At 40.5% G+C, this 17768-nt stretch overlaps 1 protein-coding gene across 5 annotated transcripts in view; it reads right to left on the bottom strand.

Annotated features, from left to right (window-relative positions):
- MOV10L1 (Mov10 like RNA helicase 1) overlaps nt 1–17367 on the bottom strand; it is a 40258-nt gene extending 22891 nt beyond the window's left edge. For 4 of the 5 annotated variants that reach the window (XM_083809274.1, XM_083809272.1, XM_083809270.1 and 1 more), the window contains exons 1-9: nt 17218–17367; nt 14690–14877; nt 8229–8385; nt 7735–7847; nt 6634–6824; nt 4657–4797; nt 2498–2739; nt 2179–2374; nt 48–242 (exon numbers count right to left, since the gene is read on the bottom strand). In XM_083809274.1, the coding sequence (XP_083665400.1) occupies nt 48–242; nt 2179–2374; nt 2498–2739; nt 4657–4797; nt 6634–6824; nt 7735–7847; nt 8229–8385; nt 14690–14877; nt 17218–17305 (1511 nt within the window). In that variant the 5' untranslated portion in view covers nt 17306–17367. Of the gene's footprint in view, nt 1–47; nt 243–2178; nt 2375–2497; nt 2740–4656; nt 4798–6633; nt 6825–7734; nt 7848–8228; nt 8386–8539; nt 11517–11761; nt 11871–14689; nt 14878–17217 lie in introns of those variants that run through there. The other variant, XM_083809273.1, reaches the window with a different exon arrangement.
- Between the last annotated feature and the right edge of the window lie 401 nt (nt 17368–17768).

Here is a 17768-nt window from a genome sequence, read left to right as displayed (position 1 = left end):
CACAAGATAAGACAAATATTATTCCCTGCCCCCCTAACTCATAGTACCTTTTGCATTTAGGGGCAACCACTGTTGTCGTCCTTTGCTGGGGTACTGAAGTAATTTTAAGCTTTCTTGAAGAAAATGGTTCCACAGGTGCTATTAGTAGTTCTGCTTCATTTGTTACTGTGGTTTCAATATAGCGTCCAATAGTAAAATCAGAAAAACCAAGCAACAGGAGTTCTTTACTGTATCCAGGATTTCTTCAAGCAAGCAAAAGTTAAGTTCTTAAAACCATCACATTGTCTCTTCCTCAGCCATAATTACATTTTTTAGTAAAACTGTATGTTGTCATTTCAGTAACAAGAGAGCTGCTAACTTGGGGCAATTCCTTACACTCACTCCCTATGAGTTCAGTCCAGGTATCATGTTATACAATGAAAAATTTTAAAAATTTTAAACCCCAATTTCATCAAAAGCTTGCGTAAGGAACAGCATCCCTCTCCTCAACATACCAGGTACAGAATTAATACTCCCATCACAAGGAATGTCTTGTAATTACTGCTCCTGAAAACGATGAGCCGAACATTTCCAGTGGAGGAACCTACAGCATATCTCCCCCCCCCAGTGTGCAGCAACAGCTTTCGCTCTGCCTTGCTTAAGGCTACTCAGAACTGAGTCCTAACTGCAAACACATCAAGTGGAGAAAGCAGGCAAGATCTTCATCTTCTGAAAAAAATGCACTTTGTATCTGTAAGTGGGGCCTGGGGAGTGACAGAGGAAAAAAAGGTCAGAGGGAATTGTTTCTTCAGATCCAGTTCTAAGGAACTTAAGACCCTTCATGCACACCATCTACTCCAAAATCCGTTAACAAACTCTTCGCAGCACTATCTAGAGCCAAATTCTCTCCTTAGCACCAACTACACAGTCTAATACTGTTACTGTGTGTCTGAAATCCAGAAGGATTCCAGCTTACTCTCTCTTTGGCAGGAGTGCCACTTTTTCATGCCAACTAACACTACCTACTCAGGTTAAAGCCGTAGCCTGTTTTCTCCCTGATACACAAATCCAGCGCAAACACCAAACCGTCCAAATTTACAGTCTAAATTTTCAGTCCCTATGGTCCCTTAAGTGGCCAGCAAGCACTTGCTACCTTCACGCTGTACTCTCCCATGGAGAGTTGTGGGGATTGTTAGAAGGTCCTCACCCAGGCTTTGTGGCATTTACAGATCTACAGTGAAATATAAATTGCTCTTTCTACACATCTCTGTCCATAAAGACGTGCCATGCTGGCAGCTTACCTTCCAAACTGCAACTATATCACCCTAGGAAAATTGCTACCATTTTAAAATCGTAAGGCAGGGGTTAACAGAAGTAGCCGGTAAGTTCATGTATTACCATTTTGATGAATGAAACAATTTGACTTTGTTTTCCCTGTTCAACTTGGAAATTATGATAATAAAAATTGATGGTGGTGGTACACATTTTGTAGATCTACAACAAAAGTAACTGAAAAAATACATGAAAGTAAGCTTTCCAGCAAAAGGTTCCTTCCTGAGTTCTGAAAGAGCTCACAAAACCACAACTTACTATTCTTAGCCAGTTCCATGAAATATTCTGTACAGCAAAGTACTTCCATTTACAAGGTGATTTTCTATTTTTTTTAAAAAGTATTTGCAAACCTCTATGAATTAGACCTTCAAGGAATAAAGCTTTTTCCCCTCCCCCCCCAGGCACAGATAACTTGCACTTAATATCACAGTACAGGGAAGTTTGAGATTTGGACATAGAGCAATGTGAATACAACTTCACAGTGGTAAAACCAGAAGAAACATCATACAACACACAGAAATCCCCTGGAAAACTACATTAGCTCTAGTGTTCATAGAGCAACTGACTTCCCAAACAGAATATAACCAACTGTAGACATTACCTTTACCTTACTGCCTTTTTCCATAAACTACCCATTCCCACTGTATTTCTTCATTTACTACCATCTTTTCTTTTGAAAAACATCAGAACGAAGTGTTAAAATGCCAACCACTTCGAGCTCCAGTATAGATTTCTACATCATTTGCTAACAGATACTGGCTGCCTTTAATGTACACACACACACAAAAAGTTCCCAGAATAAGGAAGTATTAAGTCAGTTTTTACGATTTGTTTCCATCATACCAGTGAGAACAAAGAAATACTTACACAGCTGTGCATATGATCACTACAAATGTTTTTCCACCTGGTGGTATGACAACTTCTCCAGTAATGTTAGTGTGATTTACTGGCTGCTCGACATCTTCTCTTTGCTCTTTTTCACCATTATAGAGATTCTCATCTTTTACCAGGGAAACGTTTTCTTTTGTCTTTGATAAATTTCTTTCCTGAGGATTGTTTCTATCTGTAGGAAACAAATTCTTTTATCAGGATTGTTATGGCTAGCACAGGCAAGCCTTTTCAAACAAACCTATGGGTCTTCTCATGAGTTAACATTCAGAATTCAAATGGTAATAATTCACTGTACCTGAAATGACTCCATTCTTCATAACGCATGCATTATTCAGTGACTCATGTGTTGTTCCTCCACTGCCATTACAGAAATTAACTGCAGCTTTTGAAACATTTTCTTGATTTATTGCAAAAGATGACAGATGCGCTGATGGACTGTCCTGGCATTTTTGAGGAATATGAAAACTGAATTGCTTGTCTTTCACCCATCCAGCTAATCTGCAGCTGATTAAGGACTGTGGTACACTCCCTTTATTCCTAGAAATAGTTATGTAATTACGTAATTAAATGCACAGTTAGTAGTCATCTCTGCAAGCTTAATTCTACCTGTAGTTAAATACAACCGTTTGTAGTTGGGTCAGGTTACCATTATTTCATAACCACTACTGGAGAGAAATCACACTGCTGCTAGAGGCCTAGAACCTCTGCTAAATTTTATTATTTTTAGGTCTATCAACCACCCTACAAAGTACAGCAAAAGAACCAGCAACATGCATACAGAAGTACCGTGTATGAGAAAAGCAAGAGCTTTTCTTTTTCTTCTCCAAACACAGGGTAACAAACTTTTAGGAAAAAAACGCACAGCAACAAATAGGTGGTATTCAGGTTGGACTCCATTTCAGCATCTATGTACAGATTTGAACAAAACCCCACCAAAATCCAAGGATGCACCAACATAGTACACCAGCATGCAAGTTTAGGAAAAAAAGAAAAGTCTGGTCTGCTTTTAATATGCAAGTATACAACAGTTTTGTTCTAAGACTGAGGAACGCAGCGTATCTGCATTTTAAACTGAACACACAAGCAAAAGCATTTACATTGATCCTCATTTCAGAAAGGAAACAGTTTGAGGATTGAGAAGAAACTTATGACTGGGTAGTCTTGGAGAACTATCTATAAGACAGAGGCTCAATAAGACTATCCTGTCATCACTAAATCCAATACGAAAACCTCTTCAAAACCCCACTATCTGGGGACATATTGGCTTTATGTGGTAAAGTACTGGTAGTGGGGGGAGGGGGCTGCAGGGGTGGCCCCTCTGAGCAGAGCCCAGCAGCTGCCACATGTTAGATCATTGCCAGCTCCAGACGGCTCCAAAGGGGACACACCGCTGGCCACAGCCAAGCCAGCGAGCACAGAATTACAGAATTGGCTGGGCCTCTGTGAGAGCAGATTCAAGAACGACTGCTGGGCAACAACAGCTGGGACAGTGAGGAGTGAGAACCAGCCCTGCAGACCCCAAGGTCAGTGCAGAAGGAGGGCAAGAGGCGCTCCAGGCACGCAGCAGCAGTTCCCCTGAGGCCTGTAGAGAGGCCCCTGGTGGAGCAGGCTGTCCCCCTGCAGCCCATGGGTCCCACATGGAGCAGATCTCCACACTGCAGCCCGTGGAGGAGCCCCCGGTGGAGCAGGTGGATGTGGCCTGGAGGAGGCTGCGGCCCGTGGAGAGCCCCCGCAGGAGCAGGCCCTGGGCCGGAGCTGCAGCCTGTGGAGAGGAGCCCACGCAGGAGCAGGGGGTCTGGGGGGAGCTGCCGCCCGTGGGGGACCTGTACTGGAGCAGTTTGCTCGTGACAGATGGACCCTGTGGTATGGACCCAATTGGAGCATTCTTGAAGAGCTGCTGCCTGTGGGCAGCCCCCGCAGGCTCAGTTTCGGGAAGGACGGCATCCCGTGGGAGGGACCCCACATGGAGCAGGGGCAGAGAGTGACTGAGAAGGAGAAGCGGAGACAAACCACCAGGGACTGACCACAGCCCCCAGTCCCCATTCTCCTGTGCTGCTTGGGGGGAGGAGGTAGAAGAGGGTGGACAGGGGGAGAAGGTGTTTTTGGTTTGCTCTTAGTTTCTCACTGCTCTAGTTTGCTAGCGATAGGCAATAAATTACACTAATTTCTCTATGCTGAGTCTGTTTTGCCCCTGACAATACTTGCTAAGTGAACTCCCTGTCCTTATCTCAACTCATGAGCCAGTATTTTCTCCCCTTTTTCCTTTGAGTAGGGGGAGTGAGAGAGCAGCTGTGGTGGAGCTCAGCTGCCCTGCTGGAAAAAAACACTGCAGTGGATTACTTGAAGGCTGTAAACAACAATATTTAACTATGAAAGGCTTCTGTATGAAAGACAAGTTTACGGATTATGGAGGGGTGGAAAGGAAGAAAGCTCATAACAACCAGAAGGGCTTACTCTATCCAAACAGTCATGCTTCTAGATTCCCCCTGCTTCAGAGTTCCAAAATCAGTTGTTCTTGATACTTCCAGCCCTCCTTTGTTTCTCATTAAGTTTTCATACGAGTCATCCAGATCAACTGGGTTGCAGGGAGATTGTCTGTAAAAAGATTGAATTTTATGTAGTGATTCAATTTAAGGTAGTGATTTTAAAACTAACTCAGGAAGCATCTCTGATTCAGCACACTCACTCAGGAAGTATCTTTAAGAATGACTACAGCATAGAACAGTCACAATGTTTATGAAGAAGCAGGGGAGAGGCTTTGCTTTCTCAGCTAGTTTTACTTCCAAAACCATTATGTTACCTTTACTAGCTGAAGCAACAAGTTGATGAAAGGCTTGTTTTTAACAGCACAATAAACTGAACTCTGAAACTCTGAGTATAAGATAAAAGTGATTAAGAAGCTAGCTGGTCTTTCTTGAAGAGCTGAACCAAATCCAAATGGTGACTGAAGCCACTGCGGATCTCTCTGGGATCTGAACCAAGACACAAGAGAGACCAGGATGCTTAGCAAGAGCCTTGCTGAGCAGCAGAGCTTGATAGAGGAAATTGACTAGCCTTCAAACCTTTTTGAACACATACCCTAACCACTTAGGCCTTCTGCCTGCTGCAACAGTCTACAAGTATACTGAAAAAAAGAGTTTAAAAAGCTGAAAAAAACAAAAAATAACATTAAACACTACTGTTATACACATTAGTGATGAAAAAAGCCTACAAGATCAGAGCCACATGCTCCTTCCTGTCAGACAGCAACTGTAGCTCTCAATGGTCAATGTCAGCTACCAGCAAGCCTTTTTCAAAATCATTTCTGCTCTACAATTAAGAAAGTATTCAGTTAATTAAAATGGCCCTTGGTTTAATCGTTTCTCCGGTATTTATATACCCTCAGTGAGTACCTTAGTCACCTAATGCAATAAAGTAGAAAATTATCACAGCTGCTCTTTATTAGATACAGAGTTTACTCTCAAAGTCCACTAGATGTCTCCCATTGCAGCTTACCCTGGCTCATTTTTGATGCAAGAAAATACATGAAAACTGAGAAATCAACCCTAGTATCTACTTTTATAATATTTTTGAATATAAAATCCATCACTAATAAGCTCAACCAAACAAATTGTACTGTCATACAAAGTGATGCAAACACTTCCAGCTCTACCTAGGTACAAGGTAAGCCTACTATATCCATTGTTTCCAGTGAGAACTAACAGCTTATTCCATTCTTCACAGGTCCTTTGAAGATGGATGTACTGCCCTTCGCCATCTTCCCTAGAGAGGAACAAAGCAAACTGTCCCATACATGATGTTTTTGAGGTATAGAAAGGTCTGTCTTACTCTCGTTTCGACTCTCCCATTGATCCACTGCCTATTTCTGGCTGGCATAATCAGGCTGAGCAATCCCACCAGAGCCTTGTCAGCACTGAGTGCTGACTGGAACTCACGAGTCCAGCTACAGATCTGTCCTGCAGAACTGCTACTGAATAGTTACTTCCTATTCAGCATTTCCGTAGGGGATTATTTCATAAGATTGTGCTTCTTCCCATACTAAACTACTTTTATTTCCACATCAGTTCCACTGAAAATAGGTTTCAAACAGTAAAGTCGTCACTAGAAAAACAACACAAATTACTGGAACTTGGCATTACTCTAACTCAACTGTGCAAAATTTCATCCTTGCCTAGCTGTATTCTGAGCACAGCTGCTACTGGTTTTACTCCTTTAGTAAGCACAGATGCCTCCACCTTCTGCAAAGGAAGGAGAAAGAGCCAGGGCTAAAACATAACACTCTGATCTTCCCATCATCATGTCTTCTAGACAACTAGTCAAAAATCCAAACCACAGTATCTCTTGCTTAATAGATGCAAGAAAATTTAAACTGCAAACTGCAATCTATCCCTACTCATTAGCAAGTGGAAAGAAGAAAATAATAAATTTTACCCCTTCTGGTCGACTGGAGCCAAGCAGAGAGCTCTCCAAACATAAAATGACTGATTGCTCTCCACCACAATCACATTCACTAGATCATGAACACGAGGTGAATAGCCATAAGGAAGTCTCATCGAATCCAAAGTGAAAAATATATTCTCATCCACAGTACCGTTTCTTCCACAGATGCTGGAAATGCGAACCTGTAACAGGTTGTTATTCAGTGTTACTTGGTATTACCTGCTTAATCTAAGTGACATACTATCATTGCTTAGTTTTCCATGCAAGTCATGCTCGCGTTAACAGAGCAACAATCTGAAATTTGAATTATTTATAACAGACAAACATACAGCCTTAACCTAGAATCACTGTGCTTGTCTATAGATTTAAAAATGTAAAGAGACAGAAGCACTTCAAGCATTAGGTTCTAGTTTCATGTGCTACGTTTGACTTAATCATGATACCCATCATACAAATTAGGTAAGTTGGAAGACTTCAGTACTAGCAGTCACAACAGGAGGAATTTTCTTTTCCTCCTCTTCCTATGCTTGACAAACAGATACTATTCTCTATATAAAGTTAAGCTAAATACAGTAAGTCATGGAGATCACTATTACTAGAGGGCATGAGTATTTTCAGTAAAATAAAAAAGGGACAATTACTGTTTCAAAGCCACAATACTTGGACAAGTTTAACATAAATTCCAGTCCTCACTTCTTTAAAAGTTTGGCTGCAGTAGGGATGTGTGAATTTTCAACATAACTAAAACAGTAAGCACCCGAATTCAGAATCAACAGCCAGTATGTTAATCAACCTGTTCTACCCAGAACGTGCCTAAATTTTCAAAAAGCCTTCACATATAGGATTATTTCTAAACCAGCAATGAATTGGTATCTTTTATGCAACACATCTTGAACAGGATGTACCAATAGTAGCAATCCTAAAAGTACCCACAAACTCCACAACTTCATGCAAGATTCCCCTTGTCAAAAACCTTCATGTAGTAGGTGGCATCCCTGCTCATGGCAGGGGGGTGGACCAGAGGATCTTTAAGGTCCCTTTCAACCTGAGCCATCCTATAATTCCATGGAAAACAACATGCTGAATGTTTACCTTATCCACTCGCTTATATCTCAAAGGCTTTACAGCAACTGCTTCACTGCTCCATGTTGTTGGTTTAATAAAATATTGTGCTTGCACCAAGTCACCTACCCAAGGCTTGAAACCTATGTGAAACAGAACATTTCATGTTAATTGCTACTGATTTCATTTGCGTTACTCCCATACAGAACTAAATGAAGTTAAACAATGTGACCAGCCAGAACAATGCATTATTTAGATCCAATGAGTTGAGGCTTCTCTTTTTAGTTCTTCAAATCCCGAGCAGGTTCCGACAAACTATGCAAGTGATGCCAGTGGAAAGCACACTTGTATACACCAGGACTGCAAGTACATCATGCTCAGTGAGAATGAAGATGAAGCTTTCTTCACCCAACTCCCCTTATTTGTTTCACTACACACACTATCACAGCTTCTTTGGGATGCGGTCTACGTGCTTCAGATTAACAGAAAATTAAGGAAGAACAAACAATAAAGCCTCTACACACCTTCACAGACATCTTCCATTGTGAAATGAGTATTCTGATTAATGTAGCCACCATCCTTACAGAGAGAAGTAATATTGCCAATTAATATTTTCACATGTTGTTCAGAAGCATTACAAGCGGTACTGTAGCTTCCCCATGTAGTCTGGACTGCATCTACCTATTAATACAATAAAAAGAAAAAAAACATACACAGCTGACACTCACAAGCATGTGCTTATTTTATAAAGCAGACAGTTAAACAAATTTTATTATAATCCTCAGAATTCCAACTGCTGCTGGAAGTCGATCTTATTAGACAATTCTATACTCACCACAGCTGCTTGTTTTTGTAGAAAAGAGCGTGTAGTAAACAGCAAGGAACTTCCCCCTTTAAGAAGTCTGCTGCATGCTTCAGTGGTAGTCAGTAAAATAGTTAAATATTGATTTGCCAAATGTTTGTCACGCCTCTTCTGTGTTAGGTCTACTGTTAAGAGTTTTCTTAATATTGGTAAGAGGAACTGCATCCTCAACCCTGCAACTTGACTGTACACAAGCGGATCTAGAACATCGTTATTTCAGAAAGCAATAAAAAAATACACGTTGTCAAAATGCCATTTATCAACACCTTAAGCATTTTAGACCGTCCCTCAGTCATTCTTTAATCATTGAAATTGAAAAGAAACATCTGCTTCTTAAATGCTCTCCATATCAGCACCTCAAAAGTAAGTTTAATTGCTTAAGCAGGCCTTTGCAGAACCCAAGCCACAGATTATCAATGTTTACAAACCCTTTTAGCCCTGCATGGTTATGTTGGGGGCAAGGATAATAGGAGCTCTGCTGTTAATTACTCAATATAAGCACACTAACATTTCCTAGAACTGTGAATAGTCTTCCTTGCTTCTGTAGGGCCACTACCATCATGGGGTCAGGGGTCCTGGCTCTACATCTCAAATGCTTATTATTCAGTTTCCTCGCTCCCTAGAAGCGCTGATGGAACCAGTAACAATGCCAATGCCACCACACAGACGCACTCAGCTGTTACACAAGAACTGCTGACTCTGTATAGTACGCAGAGAAACTGCACTGTGCAACAGAGCAAAAGAAAGGAGATCACCAGTTCTTTTATAAGGGTAATGAGGATTAGGATGGACAAAAGCATTACGAAAGTATGCAAGGTATCTCTGCGGTGAGTAAACAAATTGAATGAAATGCCTGTGGACAACTTCTTCAATGAATGATACATATGTAGTGCAAGCGTACATATCAGATCATTAAGTTAACACAGCCAATAATATTCTCGTCTTTTTAAGGTGGTGTTCCACGAAAGCTTATTTCAGAAAGCACCTACAAATTAACAAACAGAATAAAGAAGCTGATAGGAAACCTAGCATAATGCAGGTAAAAGTAACCAGAACAAAATCAACCCAAACTGGATGGAAAAGAAAAATATAGCTGTAGTGTTTTCACTTCTATACGAAGATTAGACACTCAGAACTAGAAAGTACTTTCTTAATGTATAATGTGAAAAAAGTCACCCCAACAGAAGAGTCCGTGTAATGTCATCTTCCTTTAACAGATCAACATATGCGCAGAGATGAAAATAGGTCCTATACCCACACTTTTCATAAATATTAAAAGGCATTTTACACTTGCTACATGCTGTTACTACATTTGTATAGTGCACTTTTTGGAGACAAATTTTACCAAGAACAAGTACATTATGAAGCAAGAATAGACTGAGTATTAACTGCTTTGTCTCGATCATACAGATCATAACCCAGATGCTGACTGTGGTGGTTTTACTTCAGCTGGGCAGCTGAGCTTCACCACAGCTACTCTCTCACTCAACTCAAAGGAACGGGGGAGAAAATACGATGCAACGGGCTCAAAGGTTGAGGTAAGGACAGGGAGATCACTCAACAATTATCGTGATGGGCAAAACAGATTCAGAGTAGGGAGATTAGAGAAATTTATTGCCTATTACTAGCAAGCTAGAGAAGTGAGAAACACAGAAAAACTGAAAACACCTTTCCCCAATCCACCCTCTTCCACCTCCTCCCCCCCAGCAGCACAGGAGAATGGGGGCTGCAGTCAGTCCTTTCCCTTTGGAGTGACAGAGCCATTGTGGTGGAGCTCAGCTGCCCACCTGAGTAAAGTCACCACAGAATCAGAACGGCTTGGCCTGGAAGGGACCTTCAAGATGATCCAGTTCCAACCCCCCTGACACAGACAGGGATGCCACCTGCTATATCAGGTTGCTCAGCGCCCCATCTCTACTCCAGTTTGCAAACAGTTTAAGGATACAACTACGTATTTTACAGTCAATACTGCTATACTGCATTTAAACAACTATTCTTTCTTAGTACTCTTTTTAATGACATCAAAAAACCACTTAAAAAAAAAAGCACATTTTGCTCCAGTCTGAAAGAGATCTTAATACTCACCAAGAAGATCTGAATATCAAGCTCTTCCCTAAACAATTTATATGGGTTCATATGGATAAAGTCTGAACACCGATCCACGTAAGACTACTGTATTTACGTTTAGTGTAAGCTACATACAGAGTTGTGCGTCAAAATAACTTGCACACTTACAGAAATGCTTTCAACACATGAAAATATATGAAACATCCCAATGTAAGTTTTATTCCTTCTTCTCCATCTCCGTTTTCCTCTTCCAGAGAAATTGTTCCTGGTTCTAGCTCAAAATGGCCTTCTTTCTATAACATAGAAAGCCTGGGAGAGCTCAGACTTTTAGAAGATGATGTTATATGAAATGGTATTTGCACACCAATCCTGTTTAATGATTACACTTCTCAGGAAGCTTTTTTTTTTCCCCTCTGCCTATGAGATTAAAAATAATCTAATTTTCCTGTGCCCAGAAAAAATGGACTGAAATGCTATTTGGCTGCTTTGAGCAACATTCTCAACACATCTCAACTTTGTGCCACTATACAGAAAATGAATCAAGCTTTAATACAGAGTACAGAACAAGTCTGGGTTTTTATCCAAGTACTTAAACAAGGCCTTTAAAGAAGGGAGAGCAGCGCTGTCCTACTGGAATTAAATATTCTACATTAGCAAGTAAGACAGAAACTTGCAACCAGAAGTGGGAACCTTGAAATCCTTATGTAGGAAGTCCGTTCCAGTCATGATTATTCTTGTTCAAAATAATCTGGATGTATTTTTTCCTCTCATGTCTGAAAAGAACAGCTGTACCATTTTTCTTTTTATTTGCAAGAGTTCACAGACTACTGCATCCTTTGAAGAGATGAGTTTTGTCTCCTTGCTTACTGGATTGTGAATTCCACTAAAAATATATAAAATGAAGGGACATGAGGTTACCTTACAAGATGCTAGGTTTTTATTTTTATTTTTTAATATAAGTACTAGAGCTGGCAATATTTTAGAAATCTTTCATTAGATTTCTTGTGGTATTTCATTTTAGGTCCTACAATCAAGCTCTGTCCTTATTACTCTCCTTTCCTTAGTCTCATTTAATCAGCAAAACTGCACTGGTTGCAAAATGAAACAGGTTTCCAAGGAAAAACTCACCCAGAATTTTGCGTGTAACTGGAGTTCATTTTACTATGTGATGTTGTCTTACATAGTTCTATTTTTAATTTGAAACATCTTTACTTCAGGAATTGTTCATGTTGCTATTCTGATTAAGAGGGGAGAGAACAGAGAAAAATGTACGCATGAAAACATTTAAAGTCTTCTTGAAATCATGTTATAAAAAAAGATGTCTTAAATTCAGGTTTAAAAAAGACCTGGTTTGTTATGAACTGCAAACATCTCAGAAATAGTTTGATATCATTAGTTATTATCAAACCAGCAACGGAGCTTGAAAAAAGTCCACTGAAGTAACTCTACTGCATTTCCTCAATCATCTATAGAACTCATTAATACATAAAATGCATCTAAACACCCAAACATCACACAGTAAAATGCAAATCACTTAGTCTTCTAGCATTTTAATTTTCTATCTACTTTTATTTGAGAGGTCACATTTTCAGCCAACTACATTTTACCAGACTCAGCACAGTTACTGCCAGTTCAGCCACTAAAGAAGAAAAAATCCTGAACATTTCATTTATTTTAATAAATAAAGCAGCCTCCAGGCTATTTCCATGACAGAAATAGGAGGAACTTACGTGCAAGTCGTTAGAGCAGCCAGAAAGTTTGGCTTCCCCATTACCCCAGCGTTCATCTCATGGAATGATTATCATCACGTTCAACTGAAAAGCATGGTTATTACAAAAAAGGCTTTTGGCCACCATCCAGCATCTTTGCACTGGTTTCCCATTTACAGGTTAAGTAGATACAGGTCTTTCCCTAGAATTAACAGCTACACTGACTGATGGAACTTAGAGCTTTAAATCCGAAGGGGATCTTCAAATTCAAGGCAAATTAAGGGAGAAAGATAATAAAATAAATCTTTCTAGATTACCATCTGCAGGAACATGTATTTTACAGAAAGCAACTCTTTCAGATGGCAAACACACACCTGCACTTCTCCTACATCCACAAAGCCACACTGATAGGAAGACTACTACAGGGAACGGAGCTGTGTTGTACTGAACTGTTCATGCAATCAGTCGCAAGGCAGCCTGTGACGGTATTTGGTCCTTCCTTACGAAGGCTCTACTGGCCATACACACAGCTCTTCAAAAGAGAAGCAGCATGAACAGGCAGTTTTAAAATTCTTACGTTTTTGGTCATATGTACATAAAGCTCACATACACATCTAGCACATGCCTGACACCACATGCATCCTTTTCTGAACATTAGATGTTTTATGCAGCAAGGCACGCTGGCAATTACATGCTCTACATGTCACAGATGCATTGCAGATGCCTCCGCACATGTACATGACATCAAGTGGAATTCCAAATGTTCAGTAGTTTACTGTTTTAGCTTGAATTCAGACACATGGGAAATTAAAATAGATGGGTCAAATGCTCAGATTTTAAGGATTGGGGAAGGTGAGAATGAGAAATAAAAAATACACTGTACAACTTTACAGTTTCAGGGTTGTTCAACAAACAAGCTCAGAAAACGATACAGTACATTGCAACAGAGATGCCACCAGTTTCAGTTATGATCTGTAAATCATCCTGCTACAAACATACACCACTTGGCACTAAGCGAGTTGTGGTACACATCAAGATAATGCAAACTGGCTTCCGTAAGACAGCCAGTTATTAATGGACACTGACCAAAATGTCCCTGAAGTTACGAAATCAGGATAGCGCACAGAAAGAAGGCACGAGACATCAAGAACACTACATGCTAATCAGTGCAAGATTTTGATCTCCTTTCCCTAATTATTTACATCATTTGTCAATTTAGCATAGTAAAGGCAAGTAAATAGTAATGATGAGTTCTTCAATCTGATAGCTTCTACTCTCATTAAACCTGTGTATAAGAACTTTATTAATAAAGATTACTAAAAAAATAGAATACTTTGTTTAACCATCAACTTCCTATTACCTGCAACATGATGCCTGAAGCTACTCTGATGATTATATTCTTTATAAAAAGCAAGAGATCCTAAAATCCTTAATTATAAAACATCCATTTACAAGGAAAGTTAACTTCAAAATTGCAGTTGTATTGAGACTGGCTCCCTGCAGCCAGCTCAAGTCCAGCTAGACTTACTTGCTTTGGCTCACGGTGAGTTTGCTGATGAAGCACACTGGCCCAGCTCTGTACTCAAAGCATAACGTAGCTAAGCAGATGCCAGCCAAGAAGGCTGGTTCTGTACCCCCAGTTACCAACTGCTTCTGCATGGCTGGCAGCCTTTGAAGCAGCAGTTATGTTTACATAAGATCCAAACAAAGAAGGGCTGTTGGACTCAGCTTCTCTGTGTAAGAAAGCTAGATTATCATAGGCATCTGAGTTAAGGCTGATTTTAAAAAATTATAGTAGATTAAAATTGGAAGCAATGGATCATCAAGCCTGAAGTAGGTTTACAGATGAAGCATCAAGAGGTACTGAAACATCCCTTTTTATAACTCCGTGGCACTAGATTACTGAATTTTTCCAATAAGAAATTCTGACATTTGTGTTCTTGTTCACTTTTGTTCCAAAAAAGTAAGCTTACAGACACTGGTTTTATTTCCCTATCAATTCACATAGCGATGTCATAAATATGACTCAAACTCAAAAGTTAACATACAGATTTGAGTTAGGTCTGATTAAAAAAAAAAAACTCTGATGCACTTACCTCAACCAACAGTATAATATTTACTACACCCAGATTGACACTCAGAGCATGAGCACAAGAATAATATGCTAAAAAAAATGGCATACATTAAATCCAAAACCACTTATCCCCTGTATGTCAAAGGCTGGCAGTTTTTTTTTTTCTTCTTAAACCATTCAGCATTCAGGAGACTGAAATTATAGTAACTTCCACAATACAGTCTCAATTAATTTACAGAGAAAGTGAGACTACCATTTATATTCACCTCTTACCCTGATGGCCTTCAAGCCACTTGATATTTTGTCCTCTTCAACAATAGCAATAACTTCCTGTCCAACAGCCAGTGGCATGCCATTTGAAACAGCATCTTTTGTGAAGATTATCAAGTCATTGATCATCCCATAATCATGGCAAAATCTTGTCACCACTCCTTGCACGGTTTTTGCTTCATGACCTGCACCTACAGGAAAAGTGTTGGTGTAAAAGCAAATCACTTGGTCAAAGAACCATTAAACGCGTAATGAATGCTACGAAGTAAAAGTAGTGCCACTACTTTTTAATCAAGAAATCATTCTCTTGCCCAACTTAAATACCAACAGCAATTACAAAACAGTTGCACATTTGAAACTTGCAGGCTTATAGAAGAAAGCTCATTAAGTACAAGTGATGTTTGTCTTTGAGCTGTATGGAAAACATACTTTGAAAAACTTAGTATTAAAAAAAACCAACAACCTTTCAGGTTAAACAACTAAACAACTAACAACTAAACAGTTGTTAAAACAACTGTTAACAGAAAGTTAAACAACATTCAGCTAAACAACTTTTCCCAAAAGTTCTGGGCCAACAGCAATTTTCAATATTTTCCACACCAAAATAAACAGTTCTCAGCATTCTTTGCATAAGGAATCCAACAGATTTAAGTTTTCTATACTGAAGAAGTAGGGAAAGTAAACAAGCATGATGCTATATAAATCAGTTTATCACAGCTGTTTGTATAATAATTAGTATGCTTCTGAACTGATACGTGCTGTTCCTCTGGAAACCCACGACTTTCAAGTGTTTTGGGTTAGAAGCAGTATCTACTTACACATCACAGAAACTTTCCCTCAACAGCACTGTACTACAGTGTCAGGCTTAAACTAATATACTTCAGCCCAGCTTTACGGTTCTAAGGTATTATTAGCTACACTAACAACCAAGACTATTAATACAATAGTTTGTTTTGCTTTCTGTTTACCTAAGTATGCAAGAAGTACTTTTTAGTAGTCTGAATAAAGCATCATTTGTTAAGACATGTTTGCATTTATCGTAGTTAATCTTGCAGTAAGCAAAATGTCTATTTAAGTCACCAGAGTGCTCCTCCTTGTTAAGCCTCCCCATATACCTGGTCCAACACAAAACATTTAGTATTATCCTATAATCTAAACGTACTGCCAGTATGCATGAAAAATAAAAGATTCCTACAGCCACAAAGCACAAGGTTTTAAAATCTAAACACAATGCTTTGTTTAAAAGCCAATATCATTTTATGAAACATCTGTGAGGCTCCAGCCCTACAAGAAACACAGTCCTCCCTAGTTTGATGCACCTAGTTCATAAAGGTTGTAGCTTAGAAACAAGCATTCCTGGGGGAGCTTCTATGAAAATACTCAGAAAACTAGTTAATAGTAATATAGTACTTAAAAGAATTTCACAATTGGGTATCCATGTGAGAAACCAAGAGGCACTTTTGTCTAGCTCTAAATGTAGAACAAAAAATTAAAAGATTTTGTTTTAAAAATATTCCTTCTTGGTTGAGTCATTTACACTCACTTCTGGGTGTGTACTGCACAAAAATTGTAAGTAGTTTTCCATGTTGCGCAGTCCACTCCATCATACAACCTTCCTGTTGACTGTCCGTCCCCCGTACCCCCCCCCCCCCATAATACATATAACCTTACTAGAAGCATCTTAACTGTACACCATTTTGAAGCCTCGAAGCATTGAGGTTATAGTATTTTTGGCAGTAGGATGCAGTGTACATCCTTCAAAAACTACTTACAAACGAAAAGGTTGAAATACATGTTCAGGTAGCTTTGTTTATTCATACATGTGGAATGATGCTTACCTTTTCTTGCTTACTTTTAAAACTTGCATTATGACTATTAGGTAAAGGAACATAGCAAAAATTGTACTTCTTAGATAAAAGATTTTATCCTCAAGTCTTTATATCCTCTTAGAGGGAAGAACTGAAAGCTGAAGTTACTTTTCCAGTGACTTCAGGCCTTAAATTTATCCTTTAAAGGTATTAACACTTTTTTTTTTTTGCTGATGTTTGTGTTCTCTCAACAACCTACCTATCAACACCGTAAATTCTTCTAAATGCAATTTTAAGTGAGGAGCATTGGACATAACCCAGAAGTTGGACTCCATGATCCTAATGGGGCCCCTTCCAACTCAGGATATTCTATGATTCTATGATCTTCTCCACGTAAGAGCCCATTTGAAATGAGTTAAGAGACCTTACTTACAAACACGGTATTACAGAGGAAAGCCCTAAGCGCCAACTGGCACAACGCACCCTTCAGGCCTCGCTCCATGCTCTAACCAGCAACAGTGGTTAAAGACCTGAGGGGACACAGTGTGAAGCAGCTGCCAGGACGCTGCCAGGCGGTTAGGAGGCAACAAGCCGCTCCTGTTCCCGCTCTGCCTCCCTTCCCTGAGCAGCCCGGCCCCGACCCCGACCCGGCCCCACTCACCCCCGCAACAGGCCCCGCACCCGGCCCCAGGAACCCTCAGCCCTGCAGGAACCCCTCTCTACCTGCGCCCGCCCGCCACACGTCGCCTCCCTCCTCGCCCTCTGCCCGCCTCCAGAAGAAGGCGAGCACCCTGGAGAGCAGCCCGAGCATCGCGCTCCGACCCACAGCGAAAGCGACAGCGACACCGCCACCTCAGCGGCACCTCAGCGCCCTCCCACTCCTCCCGCACCCCCCCCCCCACACGACGGCAGCCAATCACGCCGCTGGCTCGCGGTCACGTGGGACAGCCGCCGCCACGTGCCCGCGGGCCAGGAGGGGCCAGGGCAGGCCGGGGCGCCATTTTGTGGAGGGCGCTGTTGGCGGGGTCGGGGGTGAAGGGGGTGCGGCTTCGTTCCCTGGCCCTTAGAGATAATAAAGTTGACGTGTTATAATAATAAAGTTGGTGTGTTATGGTATTAAAGTTAGTGTGTTGTGGAGTTACTATACAAATCTTCAAGCAGAGAGCGTGTGTATTCTGTTGGAGGCATCAGGGGATGCAGCCTGGATTTCTGGATTTCTGTAAATGAGGAGTTACCAGGCAAAACCATTGCCTGGCCTGGCCTGAGGGCTCCCA

This window comes from Anser anser (assembly GCF_964211835.1).
Source record: "Anser anser genome assembly, chromosome: 1".
NCBI classification, from domain to species: Eukaryota; Metazoa; Chordata; class Aves; order Anseriformes; family Anatidae; genus Anser; species Anser anser.
Note: the sequence above shows the minus strand (reverse complement) of the source record. Positions and strands in the feature narration are given on the sequence as shown.